Source organism: Protopterus annectens, chromosome 7.part0, assembly GCF_019279795.1.
Source record: "Protopterus annectens isolate FY-2018-M chromosome 7.part0, PAN1.0, whole genome shotgun sequence".
Lineage (NCBI taxonomy): Eukaryota > Metazoa > Chordata > Ceratodontiformes > Protopteridae > Protopterus > Protopterus annectens.
The window spans coordinates 975,687,435-975,710,098 of NC_056739.1; the positions used below are offsets into that span (position 1 = coordinate 975,687,435).

Below are 22,664 nucleotides of genomic sequence, written 5' to 3' on the forward strand. Positions count from 1 at the left end.
AGGAGCATTTGAGCAATGTTTTAATTTGAGAAGGAATTTTTTTTATGGTAGATACAGGTATGGGTTTGAGAGAGAAGAGAGGGATGTGGGAGGAGGAAGAATCTGAGGAGGAAGGGGTGGTGGGAATTTTTGGTGGGTGAGTGGAGTTGTTTGTGAATGATGATGTTAGTTTAGATATGGAGTCAATGAAGAAGCTGTTAAATTGGGAGGCTAGGATGGTATCAGAAATATTGTGATCACAGTGTGGGTTTTCATTTTTGCCAGGGTTGAAGAGGGAGGAGATACTGTCCCAGAATTTTTTTGGGTTGGTCTTGTGATTGTTTTGGAGGGTGATATAGTAGGATTTGCGGTCAGAAGTGATAAGTTTCTTAACTTTGTTGCGGAGTATTTTGTATTCATTTAGGGTGGCTGGGGTTTTGTGTTTATAGTGGTTTTTCAAGGCTTTATCACAGAGGTGCATGACAGCTAAGGTATTTTTGGTTAACTATGGGATAGTTTTGCTCTTAATTCTTTTCATTTTTAGGGGGGCAAGGGTGTCTAGAAGGTTTAGAAATTATGTATTAAAGTAGGTGACAGCTTCATCTAGGGGAAGTGTATTAAGGGGACTCCAGTAAAATTGTTTAAGTAAGTCTGAGAAGGTGTTGGGGTTAAAGTTTTTTAAGGAGCATACAGAGATGGTGGTATGTGGCAGTTGTAGAGATGGACAGTGACGGTGAGTGAAAGTAGGAAAGTGGTCACTGAAGGAGTCCGGGAGTGTACCGCTACTGGAGATAAGGTGTGGGTGTGATACCAGAATCCAGTCTAGGGTGCTTCCAGAGGAATGGTCCTTAGATGGTCTGGTTATTGTATTGATTAGCTGATGAAAGTTGTAAAGGTTTATATTTGGGGGGTTTGTAGGGCATTGGATTGAAGACCAGTTGATGTTAACGTCACCTAGGATAACAGTTTCATTAGTAATGTTGGTGGAGAGCCAGAAGAGGATGTCCTCAAGAATAGGTATGTTATCACCAGGAGGGATATAGAGGGAGGCTAAGCATATTCTTTTATGTTTGTTTAGGTGGTGTAGGGCTAGAAGTATTTTGGCATTAGCAAATTGGGGAACTGATTTAGAAAATGGAGCAACTGAAAAGGAAGAGGAGTAGAGTAGAGCAACTCCACCTCCTTTTTTGTGGGTTCTGTCTTTCCTGATGATATTGTAGTTGGGAGGAGTAATTTCTGAATCATTTATGGAGGGATTTAGCCATGTTTCAGAGATTGACAATATGTCAGGATTGTTAAGAAGAAGCCGGGCATGGAGGTTAGGGATTTTGTTACATATACTTTGAGCATTTAATGCTGAGAAGGATATGACTTTTATGGATGTTGGTGTATGGGAGGGGGAAGTTGAGGGACTACTGGAAGAGGGGCCAGGGTTAGGGTGTATATCACCAGAAAATAGGGTGGTGGTAAGTTGGTGAAGATGAAAAAACAGGTAATTTGAGAGTTTAGTGTATAGTTTAAGGGTTATATATTTTATGGAAGTACTGCAAGTCAGGCTTGGAGTAATATGTTTATAGGTGGTAAATAGTTTGAAGGGGAAGAGTAGGGAGGGGTTGCAGGAGTATAGGTGAGGGCTTATGGAGGTAGAGGAGTGTGTGTGTAGTTTACGGATTGAACTTGTTATATGATAATAGGGGGAGTGAGTAGTAGTGAAGGGTTTGGTGATGTATGTTAGATAGGATAAACTAAGTAATAGTAGTAGATGGATTATAAGTGAGGAAGGTTTTGTTAGCATTGCTGTGATTTGGGGTTGTAGTTGGGATGATTGATGTGAGTGGAGTGTTGTAAGGCTGGGGGTGGTAATGCTAGATGATTGAGAGGTGGTAGGGGTGGGGCTAGGAGCTAGGGGGTGGGGAAGGCAGAGGTTGATTGGAGTGAGTGTGGTTGGTAGAGTTTAAATGTAGAGGCAGTGGGGGCAGGTGAGAATTGGGGGCAGGGTAGGGGAGCGGAGTGAGCCCGTAAGGCGAACAGAGCAGGATGAGCCAGGAGATGAAGACCAGGACAAGGCAATGAAAAACAATCAAGTAGAAATGTCTTCTTTTTTTTTTCACTGCTCCTGAAGGTACAGGTTAGTGGCAGATTTTCTGCGCTTAGGAAATAAGTGAGGGTAGCAGATTGGAGAAGGGATATTTCTTTTCTTTTTTTTTTTTTTTTGCCCCTCAAGTAAAATCTGAGTTAAGCAGATTAGGGAAGAACTGATCTGGCAAGGAGTGCTACAGCAGGGAATGGATGTTTTTGTTTATAATTTTGCTTTTCAACTTAGAGTTGATGTTCACCAGATTGTGGAGTGGCACGGGGTGCTAGATGAGGCAGCAGAGGCTCTGGCTAGGTACTAACCGCTAATGTAGATGTTCAAGTAGATTCATTGTTCCTGTAATGACTCTTCAAAACCTAAGAATAGCCTGAATACCAGAGATCTCGCCTTCTCCAACAGTTTGGTGGGTGCCCTGCCCTTCCAACATCAGGACATCAGTGGTATAAAGGGTAGTTGGCTTGTACCATCTTTCTTTCTAGCCCCAGTCTAACCTCAGACTCTCACCTGGATACCTGCAGCATGACCTGCCCAGATATGCCCCCAGCATGCATCAGTGATAACATTGAAAACCTATCAAAAGGTGGGAGAAGGGAATAGAAAGAAAGGGTACCCCCACTACCATTGGTCCAAGGAAGGAGGAGGGATGGAATTGGTAGTGCAACAGTGAATCTACTCAAACATCTAAATTTATTGTTACTACCCAGCACAACTGCACTATGGTGTTTGTAGTTCACTGTTGTAGTAATGACTCCTGGCAAGATTCGCAGAGCTAAAAGAAGTTCTGATGTTGACCAGTAGCTGGCCCATTGGAACTCAGCCCCTGAAGAGTGTCTAATGCAAATCCTGCCCTGTCTCTGGACATAACCCTTAGATTGCAGTATTTGACAAAGATGGGGACAGAGATCCAAACTGTTGCCTCTAGGGTGCTCTAGGTAGATAATCTAATAAAGGCTGTAATACTGCCCCATAACCACAAGCCTACACAACCTGTTGGAATATAATCTCAAAACAATAGAATGTTTTTTTACACAAAATGTTCACATAAGCATTTACATATAAACTCTCTTAGAAATGCAATTACAGTCCATAAAAACATTTAGTTTCTTAGAAAACACAATATTTTAGTCAGAAAAAAAATATTCCTCAGAAAAATACATTTTACTGGAAGGTTTCTCCAGTGGAGACTTATCTGCCCAGCAGTAAAGGATTGATGGCTGACCAACAGTTCCATGGAGCCCACCAAAGGAGTACACTTCAATAACAAAAAGCTCTGAATAAATTGTCACTATACTGTCTTTATATTGAAGCTCTCCTCAACTTCCTGACAGGTAGAGTGCATGAAAGGTGCCTTTAAGTTTGAAATCTGGCCAGTCACTGGGGCAGGACTCAAACAGCTTTGACTACCTCAACAGTGATCTAAATGTTGAACATGTTTTCATTTTGCACTTTCTGTGTTAGGAATTTTTGGTATTATGAATGTATGAAATGTTTTTGCCAGTGATTTTCTATTCCACATTTGAGCATTCCGATCATTCATAAATACAATATTTGTGATATGCCATGTCCCGTCTTGCTATGACTGGTGACTTCACCAGGGCAAGCAGTTTAGAAAATGGAGGCATGAAGCAACATACACAAAACTGCAGAGCACAAACTAGATATGCATTCTATACTGATCAACAGAACATTATTAGCTGTACAACAGAGAGAACAACAGTTTCACCCCAAAATATAAAAACATGCTAGTAAATTATAGCCATAAATATGAAGAGAAATAAGTAAATTCCATGCAGGAATCTGAAAAAAAATACTAATCCTGGTGGAAGATACAGAAAAATATATACTGATAGAAATGTTTCAGTGCTTCTACAATTTATACAACATGCCAGAGACTACTGCTCTGTAATTTGGATGGCCATACAAAGCAGATTAATGCACATAAATGTTACAAATAGTTCAGTATAAATGTTCAGACATAGACTTGTCTCAGAGCTCTCCAGAAGTTAATAATAAATACACCTTGAATTTGTACATTCTTATCTTCCATTCCTCATCATTCTAGCAAATATTCTTATGAAAATGAAGTGTAAACATTTTGGTCGTACTGTGTCTTACTATGGCAAATACCATTCCTCACCAACAGTGAGGAGAGTTCAGCACATTATGTGAAGTTCACCACTGCATCTCCCCTAAACAAGCTGGTGACTGGCACTGTTACTAAATGCCTCTACAGTCTACCAGTGAGTCAATGAGGACTATACATATTCATGATTTATAAATACCCAGATGGGGTATTCAGTTGGCCTGGAGGTAGGTGGGTAGGCATGCAAGTAACCAATCTCTGCAATGTTTAGGTTAGCTGCATCAGTCACGTACTGATGAAGATGAGGTTACACTGAAAAAGGAGGTGGAATAGACACCTTTGCTTAGGATTATGCAATTTATCACACATTTAGGCTGTTTTTTTAAACAGAAATGGGCATCAGCATACACAATGAAAGCATTAGATCACGGTGACTTCTTCGTGTACTACTAAACATCGTAGAATAAGGGGAAGGTGGAAAAATAGATTACCAAAATCATTTTGCATGCTTTGTTGATACTCTCAGGATCAGGCCTCAACAATGGAACAACAAGTATTCATTCAACTGGTATCTACAATAATTAGGGAATGTGGATGGAGAATTTTGGCAACATTTTTGAAAATGCCATTGAAAATGTGCTACTAATGGATAAACACACTGTGTTTTTTGTTCTACTCATTACCAGTGATTTGTTGCTTACAGAAGATTCTAGTACACTACATTACTGCCTTTCAATGCTGACCTACAGAGCACAAGATAGATTAATAGACAGAAATGCACCAGTGCTGTATATCTCCATCAAATCCCTCTCCCTGTTTAGGAAAGAATGACTCACATGATATTGTGTCTGGGAAGAGTTGCACAACTGCTGTGGCAGTTTGTAACTATTATAAAGTCTTTGGGTCTTCAGTGAATTAAAATGAGATGAACAGACTAAATCAATAACCAAAATGTGGTAGCATCATACATGTAGTAGCATTACTTGGATGCTACTGCTGTTTCTCTCTCATACAAAGCTCACTATTTCAAGAAGTGTACTTTATATAAATTACTGAAATGTGTAGTAATTACAGCACATGGTGTTATTTTGTACTATTTATAATGAGTAGTAGTTTACATCTAAGAAAATTACTATTTAGAGATACTTTAAAATATGCATCCTGGGTATTACATTTGAGTTCTGTACCTTCATTTTCATTTAACATTAGCACTGCTTACTTAAGTGATGTGACAAACAAGGAATGACAAACTGATCATATATTAACAACCAAGAATTGTAGCTTCACAGCATATCATAGAGCCTTTAGTGAACTGTATCCCATGATCTTGAGTTCATTTCCTTCAGTCTCCACTTGCATACAACATAGCTTATTACTTGACTAGACCAAAGTTTCCTGGTCATTCATAAAATAGTCACTTGTACCTAGTCAGTCTCATTTGGTTACAGCAAATGAACATGATGGACATTGCAAAATGCAGAAGTAACCCAGTTAGTAAACCTATAATAAAACAGGAGAGAGAGAAAGACAGCTCTATGAAAGTTTTTCCTAGTATGAAAGACTTTCATTTACTGTCAGCTGATCTAGTTTTAATCTTCTGAGGGTGTTTCAGATGGAAATATTACCGTGGTTGATAACTGCAGCAGTTGGAGGGATGCCAGACAATAATGATTCAACTATATACCACTTAAATGTAATTATAAGACACAGAAATGTAAATTGTGTGTGTATGTCAGTATCTATATTTATCTACTGATATATAGAAATAATATGTAATAATACCACACACACACACACACTATATATATATATATATATATATATATATATATATATATATCTAGATAGATATAATACAGACACCCACAGACATACATGTTATGTCTTTTTACTTATAATTAGGTAACCTTCACTCTTCATGTGTACCATTCTTAACTTCATTTCTGCACTTCACTATGTGAGGTGTGGGGGCTGGCATTCTGAGTGAAAAAAAAAAAACACTTTAAAAGTGTTACACTGAGTTCCAAAATTTAATGTAAGGATTTCATCTCACTGTTTTGTGATGTTACCTGTGCATGTCAAACATTACATGGCCACATTATAAAGTTACTTCAGTAGGTGGCTTCAGTAGGAGACTTATTGCACCTATTATTCTAAGTGACTCAGTTCTTCAGTTCTAGACCAGTTATTTCACACTAGGAAGGTTTGTGGTCTACACTCTTGTGGGAGTATTCTACTGAATTACCACTTTATTTAAATTATTTTTTGCTGCTGTGACTGTGATTTTCTACACTTTTAATTTCTAGTCCTTCTGCATTTTATAGCATAGGCTAAATTCAGACTTGATGAATCCAGACTGAATCTAGACTGTTTGGTATCATCTGAACACTAAAACCAGCTGAAAAGTAAGTATTTATAAAGCCTTCATTGCACTTTGAGAACAATATTATACTGAACTGCTGCTTTATTTAAACTGTTTTTTGCTGTTGTGACTGTGATTTTATGCACTTTGAATTTCTAGAACTTAGGCATTTTATAGCATTGGCTAGATTCAGATTTTATGAATCTAGACTGGTATCATTTGTGAACTAAAATCAGCTTTTCACTGAGATACTGAAAGATTTGAGGCATCAGTTGCTTCCAACTAATGATGTGTCCGTTTTTGCTCTTATATTGCACTTTTAATTTGCATTTGCATTGTACTGTCTGTTTGAATTGTCTGAAACATTTTTTGCTACAGTTTACTGTCTACTGTATTAGTTCAGCTGTAGCTTAGTCCACTTCTAGGTTTGCTGTTTCTGGGTCTGTTTTGTAACTTATGAGCATCAAATTCAAGACATCTTTGTTGGAGAAGGCCCTTCTGCACCCTTGTGGAGGAGAATGCTGTCTGCATTCCATCTAATCGAGGGTGATTGTTCTAGAGCTCAGAGAGAGCATCCTTATTGGGTAGTTTGAGTTAAAAGGCTTATTTCTTGTTTTATTTAAGCCTTGCGCTTGTTTGTGTGTATCACACCACTGTGCACTGATGTATAGCGGTGGTTACCACTGGTGGTTATAGATGCAAACGGTTTGCTTAAATTTTCCCTTAGCACTTTGCTTGTGTTCCTCCAGAGGTTTTTTTGTAGCCCTGCTCCACTGTCAGGTGAAAAACTAAGTCTAGCCGCAGAGGTACCACCACACCTCTCACCCACTAGCCATTCCTAAGTGCAGCCTCTTTTCCTGACCGTATAAATTTACTTAATACTATGAACAGGCAATTTTCCACAGTTTCTGCAGCCAACTTGGTCGACATGGGCATCCTGAGGCAGTGTAGCAACTGCCTCATGTTCACTGACAACCCTCTGCTCCTAGTCCACACAAACTCAGCATGTGAGAGATGTAACTACATTAAGAACCTTGAATCCATGCTCTCTCACATACCACTCACTACATATGAGAATCAGCGGATTGACAGCATGCACACCTCACCTCCTACTCCACCCAAACCCACATCACCCATACCTACATATGTGGAGGTCCTCACCAGAAACATACCTAAACACCACAGACCTCCCAAACACAAACACCAGCATGCTACACATAATACTTCATCTGTAGAACACAGTACACATAATAGCTCACACACCAGTGTCTCACCTGTCAAGAACTTGGGGCAAACCACAAAACCAAACATATTAGTCATAGGTGATTCCATTGTGAGACACAGAGATGTCCCTTTCACCAGGCTGGATAAAGAAAAGGTCAAGGTCAGCTGTCTGTCAGGTGCCAGGATCCACCATATCACACATGCACTCAAGTCTCTCAACAACAGGTACTGTTATGACTCTGTCATTGTCCATGTTGGTGTGAATGACTTAACACATAACTGTCTGGACTATACGAAGAGAAACATGACTGAGCTCTCAGACTGTGTCTCAGGCAGGTATGTTCCTAGCCTTAAGCAGCATTTTATCTACACTGAGGATGATGCCTCGATACAAACAGAAAATGATTGACTTTAATAATTGGCTTAGTTTCTGGTGTCATTCTAAGGGGATCCAGCATCATGATAACATGATCAACAGACCTTGATGCTTTACCAGAGATGGTCTTCTGTCACCCCTGGGATTTCAGCTACTTGCTAAGGCTCTTGTCACCCCCATAGTGGCTTTTTTAGGCAGTGTCTCAAGGACAAAATTCCCGATGTAAAAACTCCATCTAAAAACAACCTTAAAGTTATGCTGCTAAACACTAGGAGTCTTAACATGAAACTGCACTCACTATAGGTAGTCCTCACCTTGGAAGATGCAGACATTTGAGCAGACATGGAGACCTGGTTCAAGGCTGTGGAGACCACCCCAGTCATACCAGGTTAGACCTCCATCCAAATGTTCAGACCACAAACTGAAGGTGTGAAAACTAAAGGAGGTGGTGTATCATTATTCATTAAAGATAAATACACCTCCAGATTGGTTAAACAGTCTGATTCCCTAGAGATACTTTGGGTGCAAGAAACCGTTGGTAGGACACCTATTCAAGTCATTGTCAGCTATGTAACTCCCACCATGAATCAGGACACCCACTCTGCCTATTTGGATCTACTTGAGTCTATCAACATACACCCGAACACCATTGTTTTGGGTGACTTTACCTATCAATTGACTGGGTAAATTACTCGTACTGAAACTCACTTGCCCAAATGATCCCTGACTTTGCCAACTCCAGTGCCCTGGATGAGCTGGATGACACCCTCACAAGGGGTTTCAACATCCTGGATCTGGTGGTTACCAATATGGGGGACCAGTGTAGCACCCCCACTGTAAGGTCTTTCCTGGTGAGATCTGATAACAAATCAGTCTCATTCGAAGTAACCATCACACCTGACCCCCAAGCCCAGCAGTAAATAAACTTAAAAACTTCTCCAAAGCAGATTATAACCTCTTACGGGATGGTATAAATAGCTTCACTGCATGTCCCCCCTCAGATGGAACTGGCAACTATGCCAAGTTCTACACCAATACTTTATACAAACACCTGTACAACTGCATTGACTCAGCCATACCTGATAGGACCAAAACAAGCTCCGCAAGGAAGAGCAAACCTGCCTGGGGGACGACTGCCATTAACAGGCTTTACAATAAGAGGAAGAATTCACTGTCTAAGAGTAAGAGGGAGAGAGCCCTAAACTGAAAACACTCCTTCATCCTTGTAAAGTCCTCCAAAGCAAACTACGAATCCAAATTAGCTTCCACAACTAAGGACAACCATAAAGCATTCTTTAGTTACATCCGTAACCTAAAAGGAAAGGCCCAGATTTGTGCCGAACTGGTAGTTAATGATACCAGATACACTGAGCCTGTGGACATAACTAACCTGTTAGCCAACAGGTTCTGTGAAAACCTCACTCCTTTGTCCCTGCCACACGTACCCCATGACATCCCTACCACCTGTCCCCTACTTTATACCTCTAAAGATTAGGTCATAAATACCATCTATAAGGCCAAACACACAGCATTTATGGGACGGGATAACATCCCAGGCTGTGTTCTACATGGGCTCTAACAAGAATTAGCAACACCATTGGGTACTCTTTTCAATCATAGTCTAAACACTGGCTTTGTCCCAGCTGAATGGAAAACAGCCACCGTTATTCACTTGCACAAAGATGGTGCTTACACTGACCCTGGGAAGTATAGACCTATTAGCCTAACTAGCCTTACCTGCAAGCCATGGAGCGAATCTTCATGGACCTTATCAACAAAGATATAGGAAATATCCAAACACTTGACCCTACTCAGTTTAGATTTGTCAAAGGGAGATCATGCCTGTGAAACCTGGTGGACTTCTTTGAGACAGTCACCAAGGCCCTGGACGAGGGGAAATCTGTGCTTACAGCCTACCTAGACTTAGCCAAGGCTTTTGACACTATCCTCCATGCAGGCATCATTGACAAACTCATCCAACTAGGTATCTACTCTATATTATTAGACGGGTTGCTAACTGACACTGATAGAACCCATATAGTCAAGGTAGGGGAATCCACCTCCAACAGCAGTCTTGTAACCAGTGGTGTTCCACAGGGATCACTCCTGGAACCTCTGCTGTTTGGAATTTATTTCTCTGAAGTACAAGCAAAAACTAAAGGCCTGTGGCTGACAAAATTTGCTGATGACTGCAACCTGGGAGTGGTCATAGAATCCCCAAACAAAGTCAATATCCTACAAGTAGGTCTTGCATAAACAAATGATTGGTGCCAAAGTCATGGCCTTAAACTCAATAAAAAAATGTATTATTATCCCTTTTGGTAGGAGCAATGTTCTTGCTAACTACCACATCAATAGCAACACCCTAAGTACACACTCAGTGGTGAGAGACCTGGACACACAGGTTGACAGCAACCTTACCTTTGATCACCATGTCGCCACAGTGGTAGGAAGGACATTCTTCATTGTTCATCTCATAAGTAATGGCATTGCTTCCAGAAAAAAAGAAGTTATAACCTCCCTGCACTCTTCCCTCATCAGGCCAATAACTGAACACCCATTTTGGTATGTACCTTTCCAAGCACCTGCAACAATTGGAGAGACCACAAAGGCTCCTCACAAGAAAAATCCAAGGTCTTCAGCATCTGTGCTATGTGGATCATCTGAAATCACTTTATTCTGTTTCATACAGACTACTCTGAGGTGATTTCTGCCTTGCATATTAGGCAATTTCTGACCTTGCTTTACTGGAAATGATGCATATCCACAAGTCAAATGGTACACGGGTCACTCGCTCTAAAGACCTTAACCTGGTATGTGACATTAATAGAACCTACTGGAAGGACAGATTTGTCTCCCAGAGGTTACCACACCTTTGGAAGAGACTCCCATTTCATGTCGAATAGAGCACCTCATTGGCCCTCTTCAAACACAATCTGGCTTATTGAATGAGTAACCGTAAATTCACCTAGGAGTTCCACCCATGTCCCTCTTGGACAGGGACAATAGGTGCTGATCATGGAAATAAGGGTAGGACTTGGCTAAACTTGTAAGAGCCCTAGGGCTATTAGCCTAGTAACTTCCTATGATCCTATGTATAGAATGCAAATAATATATTATAAGGGATGTTATAAAATCAGTAAATACCTCATTAGGTATGTGTATTTTGGGCCTATCATAACCACTCAGAGATGGTTTCCTCCACACAATTCTTTTAAAAAATGTATTATCACAATGGCTACAGCATATATACAAAACTGAACAATGCTTCAAACTACAGATGTCTAAATATGAAATCAGCTTAGATGTGTATGATTTTTCACAGGTTACTCTTGTGAAAGTTATTTTAGACAGCAACAATTCATGTAATTCATGAAATCACTGTACCCAAAATATAGAAAACTGCTAAACACTGACTGTGGGATTCCAAAAGAAATTATGCTTGGGGTATCACACTAGTCTAAGTAGCACCTCCACACCCAATTACAAAAACAAGACTCTGGGAGTCCTCAAACTGTGTGGAATAATGAGGACTTTCAGTGCCCTAGGTCTAATTCCAAAATGGGAATCAAGTGTGTTGTGATGCAATATTTAGAAATTTTGCATTGCTGTTGAAAAACAATATAAAACTAAATAGTTTGCCCTCTAAAGTCAATGGGGTTATGTGGGGTAGCAGCAGCTCCATCTGTAAGTAGGAGCTGGTACTGCAGGCATTATCTACTCTACAGGCAAAATACTTGCAGTCCCAGTCCGAACAAAGAGGTGGTGCTCTGCTCACTCAAGCCAGTAGCTTGTATGTGTCAGATGGGGACCAAGCAGATATGTGGTAATGTTCTGTATAAATCAACCCACTTGCACACAAGAGCTAATACAAATCTGCATTATTTAAAGAAGTGATACTGCAACTTATTTGTTCAGGCCCATAAAAGCATCCCTTTATTTCAAAGTCTAATACTGCAGGGTGAACAAAGTTGTGTGTGTGTAATGCATGCAGTTTTATGGGCAACATACAAATGGTGCTATGTGTAAGTCCAGCTTCTTGGGAGCTTGACAACTGTGTGGTAGACCCTATGTTGCTAGGACTATGCTAAGCATAGGTAATGAGCTTCACAGTAGAAAAAGATTTACATACACTATGATTCTCACTACCTACACTTGGCATAGCATCTATTCCATAACTTTATGACATTCATGTAGTGCCAGATGCTATTTGCTCTCATATGTCACCCACCCCCATTATGATATGATATGATATTAGGAGGCAGAGTTGTAATCCCCATTCAGTGCATTGTTGCAGGATGGCAGAAGTACTCCCGAATGCTATGCTAGAGTTTTTAAAACTTTCACATGCTCAATGTAGGCTTACATAGGATCATAGGAAGTTACTAAGCTAATGGCCCTAGGGCCCTTACAAGCCTAGCCAAGTTCTACCCTTATTTCCACGATTAGCACCTATTGCCCCTGTCCAAGAGGGGCACAGGTGGAACCCCTGGGATGAATTTGTGGTTACCCATCCAATAATTCAGATTGCATTTGAAGAGGGCCAATGAGGTGCTCTGTCTGACATGAAGTGTAAGTCTGTTCCAAAGGTATGGTAATCTCTGGATGACAAATATATCCTTCCAGCAGGTTCTATTAATGTCACAGACCAGGTTAAGGTCTTTAGAGCGAGTAACCCATGTACCATTTGACTTGCGAATAAGCAGCATTTCCAATAAAGCAAGGTCAGAGATTGCCTAATATGCATCACCTCTGAGTAGTCTGTATAAAATAGAATAAAATGACAGTGATTTCATATGATCCACATAGCACAGATGTTGAAGACCTTGAATTTTCCTTTTGAGGAAGCTTTGTGGTCTCTCCAATTGCTGCAAGTGCTTGGAAAGGTACATAACAAAAGGGACATTGTGCTCAGTTATTGGCCTGATGAGGGAAGAGTACAAGGAGGTTATAACTTTTTTTTTTCTGGAGGAAATGCCCTTACTTATGAGATGAGCAATAAAGAATGCCCTTATTACCACTATGGAGCCATGGTGATCAAAGGTAAGGTTGCTGTCAACCCGTGTACCCAAGTCTCTCACCACTGAGTGCCTACTTAAGGTGTTGCTATTGATGTGGTAGTTAGCAGGAACATTGCTCTTATGAAAAGGGATGATAATACATTTTTTTCTGCATCAAGTTTAAGGCCATGACGTTGGCAGCAATTTGTTTGTGTAAGATCCTCTTGTAGGATGTTGCTTCATTTGGAGATTTTATGACCACTCCCAGTTTGCAGTCATCAGTAAACTTTGTTAGTCACAGACCTTTAGTTTTTGCCTGTATTTCAGAGAAAGAGATTCTAAACAGTGGAGGTCCCATGACTGATACCCGCAAAACACCACTGGTTACAGGTCTGCTGTTGGAGGTGGATTCCCTGATTTTCACTATATGGGTTCTACAGTGAACCAGTTAGCAACCCATCTAATGATATAAGGGTTGATACTTAGTTGGGTGAGTTTGTCAATGATGCCTGAGTGGGGGATAGTGTCAAAGCCTTGGTTAAGTCTAGGCAGGCTGTATGCACAAATTTCCCCTCGTCCAGGACGTTGGTCACTGCCTTGAAGATGTCCACAGGTCAAGTGTTTCTAGACTACCTATATCTTTTTTGATAAGGTCGGTGATGATTCACTCCATGGCCTTGCAGATAAGACTAATAGGTCTATAGCTCCAAGGGCCAGAGTAATTACCACCTTTGTGCAAGGGAATAACAGTGTCTGTTTTCCATTCAGCTGGGATGAAGCTGGTGCTTAGACTATGCTTGAAAAGAGTACCCAATGGTGTTGCTAATTCTTCTTGAAGCCCATGTAGGACATAGCCTGGGATGTTATTAGGTCTCATATATGCTGTGTTTTTGGCATTAGAGAGGGTATTTACGACCTGCTCTTTAGAGATATAAAGTAGGGGGGCAGGTGGTAGGGATGTCATGGGGTACATCTGGCAGGGACAGGGAAATTAAGTTTTCACAGAACCTGTCATCTAACAGGTTAGCTATGTGTTATCAGTATATGTGGTATCACTAACAGTTTGGCACAAATCTGGGCCTTTCCTTTTAGGTTACTGATGTAATTAAATGATGCCTTATGGTTGTCCTTAGTTAAGGAAGCTAATTTTGATTCATAGTTTGCTTTGGAGGACTTCAAAATAAGTCTTTTTTGCTTGTTTAAGCTGAGGATGGAGTGTTTCCACTTTACAGCTCACTCCCTCTTACTCTTAGACAGACATTTCTCCCTCTTATTGTAAATCCTGTTAATGGCAGTTGCAGTTGAAGTTACTCTTCTTTGAGCAGATTATTTTGGTCCTATCAGGTACAGCTGAGTCAATGCAGCTATAAAGGTACTTACATAAAGCACTGGTGTAGAACTTTGGCATAGTTGCTAGTTCATCTGAAGGGGGAGGTGTAGTGAAGCTATTTATACCATCCTGTAAGAGGTTATAATCGGCTTTGGAGAAGTTTTTTAGTTTAGTTCCTGCTTGGGGGGGTCAGGTGTGATGGTTACTTCGAATGAGACTGATTTATGGTCAGATCTCACCAGGGAAGACCTCACAGTGGGGGTGCTACAGTTGTTCCCCATGTTGTTAAGCACCAGATCCAGGATGTTGGCACCCCTTGTGAGGATGTCAACCAGCTGATCCAGGGTACTGGAGTTAATGAAGTTGAGGAACCTTTGGGCAAGTGAGTTTGAGCACAAGTAATTTACCCAGTCAATGGATGGTAGCTAAAGTCATCCCAAACCATGGTGTTCAGATGTTATCTTGATAGACTCAAGTAGATCCAAATAGATAAGGGTTGCTATCCTGATTCATAGGGGGTCCTGTAGATGCCAATGACTTGAATAGGTGTCCTCCCAATAGTTAATTGCACCTGAGGTATCTCCAGGGAATCATATTGTTCAAACAATCTGGAGGTGTATTTACCTTTAAAGAATCCTAATATATCACAGCCTCCTTTAGTTTTCACACCTTCAGTTTGTCATGCTTCCAGTACAAAGTGCTTTCAATTCCTCATTTTCTAATAATCAGAAAAATCAAGACATATACACATATAGTCTGCTGAAGGACTGTCAAAGTATATTTCAACAAAGTAGCAGAAAATAAAGATTATATTGAAACTATATATCATGAGGCAGCCTAATAATCTGTCTGCTTAATTTTTTTTTTTCAATATCATATAGATTTATAATCAATTTGGAGATGAACAGACACGTCAGTTAACTATTACTGGCTTCTTGGTTTGGCTAGTCCCTGTCTTTATATTAAAATCCTTTTTTACGTTACACATATTTTGTTTTCATTGCTTAAACCCAGCATTTCTTGTACAAAACTTAGAAGCCTGTTTTGTAACAGACATATGTTCCCCATCAGTATACATCACTATGATGTGCCAGTGGGATTGCATTGCTTAATATGTAGGAGCTGTATATCCTCAAACTAAAGTTACAGTTTTCTTCAGCAAAATTCACAAGGTATATACTACTTACTATCTAAATGAATCCCTGTGTTGTTATGTTAGTAGTTTTGTTAAGGATATTATTATACCAGTCTAGGAATGATAGCTTTTACAGGTCACACAGAGATACAGATTAGATTACACTCTAAGTTACAATGTAAAGAAAAAAGAAACATACTAAATGAAAAACAGAACACACGCCATTATTTATAACAATTTTAGGCAAACACAAGTGACATATATGTTCTTGCAAGCTCTGTTTTTAGAATGTTTATTTTATAACAGTAGTAACAGATTTTTCAGGGAAATGTGACTACTCAGTTTTTCACTTTTTTGCAGCATAAGCCCACATTACTTCAATAAAAACTGATTCTTATTGCACTAACATCTCAGAGGATGAGAATAAGTATCTGTGTGACTTTGAGATGTTTGTCTGTGAAGCATATATTGCAGAAGTAGCAAGTACAGTATACAGAGAAATAAACATGAGTTGATTCACAAATGAACTTGCTCTGAAAAAATTTAAATGACAAGAAAGTCTATTGAAAGGCATTTCACAGAAGATGGCTAGGTTAGACAGATTCTTGTATGTACTTATAATGGCCCTGTTCAACATTGTGTTGTAAATAAGATATACAGGATTGGAAGTTATGTTGTTTAAGAGTGGTACAGACATTAAGCTACTGACTATCCAGTCCATTGTCAGCAGTAATTTCATTACTGAAATTGTTCTATAGAAAAAGATAGTGGCAAACCAGAGTAACACAAATCCCTAGTCAGCACCAAGCCAAGAGAATTTGATATGTTTAGAGAGCAGTTCTTCAAATGGAAGACCATAGCAACAGATTAAAGTGCAACCACAGATGTAATCTATTTGTACATTGCTGAAACCTTAACTAGATTTGCAGCTAAATAGTATATGAGGTGACAGGACAGTTTTGGAGTGAAATTCAAACAGCAATTAATCTATGGCACACTGACAATCTCAGAAAAGGGTAGAATTTGTACAGTTACATCTGCTGTTTAGACATTTGGTTATCCTACTGAAAGATTCTTTGGCACCACACACTTTTGCTACAGCAGAAGCAGTCTGAATTGTTTAATAGAATCTGTATATTTCATCCATGACACTTTTCATTATGGGTTAAGTGTAATAATGCTGTACTGTAAGATTTCCTTACTTCAAAGTATTTTCAAAGCACGTGTTCAGAATTGTTATTCATTTATGCATTTATTGTTGCTTTTCCTTTTACTTTCACTATGTCTTCTTCAAATGGTAAACGAGTGCTGTCTAATATGAAGCATGGACTGATCACTCTCTGTACGAAAAAATGTTTGTTTGCTCACTGCATTACTTGTACATACCATACAACATCACTGTAATTGGGAACAGTGAATAATTATCACATGGAAATAACCTAATTCCAATGATGCTTCAAATTTGAGGCATGAGAACTGCTTACTAACATAGTAAATGACCATGGAGCTTGCTTTGGAGATAGTAATGGGCGATGATGAAAAAGACTGCAGTAATATGGTCGAATGAATATTGAGATACTTATTGGATGAATATTTCAGCTCGGTCTTCCTCAAATAAATTCACAATTTGCATTGCAGATATGCTTGAAAGTTCATATGCTCCACTGCAAATAATTTTAAAGCAACAGTGTGTGAGATACTTCTGAAAGGGTACCAAAAAAGAGCTAGATAAGGACTCAGACTGGTGCTGCGGTAGCGTTGACTCCTCACAGCAAGATGTTGTCCCGTTCGATTCTCAGCTAGAGCGTCTTCTGTGTGGAGGCATGCGTGAATGAGCATGCCTTCGTTGAAGGTTGTGCATCAGGGATGGTAACTCGGCACGTAAAAATCCACTACCAAACATTAGCGGACCGGAGTTCCGCTGTGGCGATCCCTAACCGGGATAAGCCAAAAGACACAACAACAACTAAGCTCTCTTTTTAAAAGGGCAATGTAACAAGTTACTTGGATTAGTGTTAAACATGTCCAATGGTCAGAAGTGGAAACCTCAATAAATACATAAATAAATAAAGTGATAGGCATCCTAGTTAATTCTATTAGAGCATCTGGCAAGAAAAAACTGTAGTGCGCTTTGGGATTGAGTGGCATCATTAACATCTTAGGAAAAGACAAAAAGGAGTTTTGTACCATTTGTGGCCACAGTATAACTAGAACAATCCAAAGTAGTCAGAGAATTATCTACTAACATGTTTGATGAATTATGTTTTTATTTATTGCTTAGATATTCTGATTGTGACATAGATAGTATCTACATTGCCAGATAGTAGTACCAAAAGCAGGGCATCCTACATGTAATCTCTGCATTCATCTAATTAAATGAAGGGCAAAATGTAACAGAATATGCATTTTTTAAGGAAGTGAGGCAACTGCAGCAGTTTTTATTTATCAGGGGCATGTGCTACACAGTTACATGCCAAGGATATTATTCTTACAAAAGAAACTATTTTTGAAAATATACCTATCCCAACTATTAAGTATAAGTGTTAAAAATAAGTGGTCAGGTGATATGTTTCAGCTAATACAGCTATAATATCATTTGCAACAAATGTAGCTTAAAAAAATTGCAAACAATAAAATTCAACTTTCATGTTGTGCAGATGATATTTTTGATCCTTCTCAATGGACTGAAATTCATAGTATTTGTGAAAGTAATTCATTAACCAATGTTTGTGTCTGTGTGTGTGCATGTGTATATTTCCTGGAAATAAAAAGACATTGGCTATGAACTGTGAAGAATCAGCTCTGTCTTAAAAAGAAAGTAAACAACAAATTCAAGTCATGTCCATTCTATTGATCATAAATACAGTATCAATCAGCATTTGTTAGACTCAAGCATTCGTAGTAATATCATTGTCAAGTGTTTGGTTCCCAAATGAAATCCTACTGAGTTGCATGTTTTCAGCATAAAACTGAATCTGCTGTATAAATTGCCTAGCAGTGCAGAGGGCTAATTTACACAAACTAAACATATTTTTAGCTCTAAGTAACGCAGCATGAGACTGGTCTTTTCTTTAGCAAAGTTCACCAGAAATTAGCAACTGCTTAATACATTATATGCATCACGTTGGAACTTAGAGGAATGTGTCAAAATAAATTGCTGTTCTTGTCACATTTTTTTTCAGGTCTGATAAATAATATTATTTCTGCTGAATATAAAAACTATTCAAGTGGAGATGAAATCACTAATTTAAGTTAGATTTCATAATGTCATAATACATTATCTTCATTACACCAAGAGGTATTGCTTGCAAAAAAAGAAAACACAATTCAGCTCTATAATTCATTCAGTAAGGCTTGCATGAAAACAATTGACAAAAATCAGGGAGCTCCAGGCTCTCTTTTAGCTATGGGTAACTAGAGTGGTTAAAGTTTCTGACGGGCACTGACATTTTGGGCACTATACCATAATCCCCCTGGCTTGTACTTCAGATATGAAGACACTTTGGTGGCCCCTATGGCTGCTCTTTTACAAGTTCTACATAATTGATATATTTGCTTCATTTTGTATTTTCTTTTTCACAAAGGAAATATTTTTCATTCCTATCATCATGTCCCAAGTATTAAAATAGTCTATAAAATCAAGTGACCAGAAAACTATATCTCTAAGATTACCTGTTTATCTTTTATATTTTAAATCACAGTTAACCTTGGAAAAAAAAAAAGAAAAAAAGAAATTTGTGACTTTCTGGTTGTGAATTACACAAGCAGTATAAACAATGTTTGATTAAAGCCTCACAAATTGGAGGGCAGTTTAGATCGCACTGGTTCTCGTTCTGCTGTGATTAATATAGAATCTTGTCTGGCTGCAGTGGATGATGAGGGTGAATGTGATGCAGATGCCGCTGTAGCCCCAAATATAGGCGGCTGTGTTAAAGATCCAGAGGACATCTGACGTCCTACAGTCACATGTCCAGGAATAAAGCTATAATGTTTACTAGGAGGTCCAGGCCCACAGGAAAATGGGCTGAAACCAGTAACTGACTCTCTTGAGGAGTGAGGTGAACTTCTGCTTATGGCCTGAGCCACTTCTTGTGGCAAAGAAGGCTGGGAAGCAGAAATAAGTTTAATATCTTGTGTCAAACAGCCTACTGGCAAAGGTTGAGTACTTCTAGGCTGAACTTGCGGAAGAACGACAGATGTCTGTGGCAAAAGTAGAGATCCTTGGGAACCTGATACTCCTGATGGACCATATTGGAAGGTTCTTCCCATAACAGGGCTTTGAACAGGAGGGCTAGGACCTGAAGGTGTATAACACGGAGAAGATCCAGCTGACATGGAAGTAAAACCTGTTCTTTCTTGCTGTAGCTGTGTGACTGTACCAGAGAAGGACCCCAACGTGCTCTGCTGCATTGCCAAGGGAGATGATCCTGTAATCTGTGTCAGTTGATTTAAACTGGATGATGGAGAGCTAGAAAGTGAATTAGAAGACTGAATCTGGGCAGATACAGCTGGAGGAGGTCCATTTCCAGAAAACGGCTGCAGTGTTCCTGTTTGCAGTGGCCTCAGTGAAGCTGGTTGAAATTGATTTACAGCAGTACTAGTTGAACCAGTAGTTAGCTGGCTGAAAGGAGATGACAGTGAACTAGTCATTGGTGACTGAAACTGGGTCTGCCCAGAGCTTGTCATACTACCAGTAAGCTGCTGAGCGTGAGTCAAATTAGAGGGAGGGGTTCCACAGGAAGATTGTAGAAGCTGGGTTATTCCAGCAGATACAGCACTAGCATAATGACTTGAACTTGTAGATGGAGAACCAATGGCACTTTGATGGAGCTGGCTTAAGCTAGGAGAAGCAGATGAGAACATAGTTTGCTGGGCATGGAAGGAAGCTGGAGAGGATGTTTCTGTCCCTGGTGTCTGCTGCTGTGATTGTATACTAGATGGCGATCCAGATGCTGAAGGACCAGCAGTAGATATTAGTGACTGAAGCCTCTTAAAGTGCTTTGGTGTCTGACTACTCTGCTGGCCTAGAGAACCTAGTACAGACACAGGGGGACGAAATATGGCTGCTGGAAGCCGAGGGTGATGGGTAAGTGCAATTGCCACTGATGTTGTAGCTGCTGCAGCTTGTAAAGGTGCTTGAACTAATGGAGTCCAGATAACAGGAGTTGAAGTAGATACTGCAGTGCTTTGTGACTGGATATTGTGAGCACAGTGTGCCATCTCCCTATCATGCTGAACAATTTGTTGAATGATTTCATTCTCTTGATAGTTGAACACACCTGAATTTAAATCATGCTGGACTTTGTGAAGTAGTATGGAATTCTTCTTCCCTGTTTTGACAAAAAAAAATACATGTGAGGAAACTGCAATAAAAATGACCTATTGCTTTTTTTTTAATTTTTAATTCTGTAATTTAGATCAAGACCATAAAACTGAGATTGTGCTTACAGTTACATTGTATATTTCAAAATCTCCTGATAATTTACATAATCAAGATGTTAATATATATTTATTTTTGAGTGTGTACACCTTCAGGAAATCTGAGCTATAAACCAGAAATAAAAAGATACAGTATATTGGTTTAAGATAATAGAAAAGCATTTCTTAGCTGGTTTGGTGTATGCTCAAAAATTTCCCATATGTTTACATTTCAATGTGTGACATTTTTATAATGAAAATTGAAAAAATGAATATTCAGTGCATAATCCCTTAGGAGCTTCCAGGTTTCCATGCTGGTGAATCAGATATAAAAGTGCAGGTTGCTTCACTACAACACTGTGCTTCAAGAATTCTTAAAATAAATAAACAAACAAACAAAGAAAATATGGACAGCAAGGTATACTTTAACAGCTTGATCTCCGGAGGAGTTAGATCATCATATTGTTACTATGAAGGTATTCAGAGATGTTAGCTCCTGAAGCAGTAGAAGTACTTCATTGTTATAGTCTAAAAGCACCAATGAGCTAACTAGCAATTCAGAGACATACAAGAGTAGCATGGAACAAAACTTAATTTGCATGTCTCTTCATTGAGCACTTAAAACAGTTGTAACAACTGTATTAAGTGTTCCCCTACCGACCAGTGCAACAATATCATAAAAACTCACACACACACAAACCCACCCACACACAAACAGGCTACCATATATAGCAAGGGATGTGCTAAATCTGAAATAGTGTTGTAAAACTTGTCCTTGTATTGCCGTACCACACTATTTTGATCCCAGTGTAAGGATATGGGTTACAGCACATGATTAATTTACATTAGCTTTGTCCCCAGACTGCTGCATTTGCATATGGTATTATCCCACAAAACAACTGTAATGCTACTTGCCAGAGGCTTCATACCACTGTAGCATTGCAAATGCCTTTCAATAGCTGCATCATAACACACAGAGAAATTCAGTTAAAAAAAGTGTGCCTCTGTGACTCATATTTCCTTTTCCCCCAATCTGTCATATCCCCCCCCCACTGTTAGCATGCATCATACCCATACTGTTTAGTGATTTAGGAAATGATTTAGGAAATTTAGGAATATGGGAAGCTAGTGACTTAGGAAAGTAAAGCATAATAGGATTTATTTGCAGCTGTGGTTTCTAGAAAAAAGAGATAGAAAAAAAATGTCTATATGCAGTTTAGCACCGACGTACTGTCTGTTAGACTTGCAAAATATGAATCCATGACTAAACTCTAATAGAGATAATTAGCTGAATTGATATAGATGGGAGAGACAAATGCTTCAACATTCATGTAAAACAAGTTTAAAGGAGACTAGATACACAATTTTCAGATTTTGGCAATTCTATGATTCTTCTAGATTAAATGTGATGTTATCTTCCTAACTTTATACATAACATATTTATATACATGCATCTCTATACACTTATCAGCAAATTGAATTAATCTAATCAAATTTTGTTTATTGTTCTGTTGATCAGAAATATATGTCTGGTCTAAGCCTATTTATTGTGTGAGCCCAGGGAGGAAAGTTTAAATATGCACTGCACATTTAGTAACATAGCAAACAAAACAATGAATTACGCATATTGTGACATAGTAAATAAAACATGCAGCTTATAAG

At 39.1% G+C, this 22,664-nt stretch overlaps 1 protein-coding gene across 2 annotated transcripts in view; it reads right to left on the reverse strand.

Annotated features, from left to right (window-relative positions):
* Nucleotides 1-17,490: 17,490 nt before the first annotated feature.
* The window catches only part of HCN4 (hyperpolarization activated cyclic nucleotide gated potassium channel 4), a 2,820,592-nt gene continuing 2,815,418 nt past the window's right edge, over nucleotides 17,491-22,664 (reverse strand). For both annotated transcript variants that reach the window (XM_044077556.1, XM_044077558.1), the window contains exon 8: nucleotides 17,491-20,914. In XM_044077556.1, coding sequence (XP_043933491.1) covers nucleotides 19,377-20,914 — 1,538 coding nt within the window. In that variant the 3' untranslated portion in view covers nucleotides 17,491-19,376. The remainder of the gene's footprint in view (nucleotides 20,915-22,664) is intronic.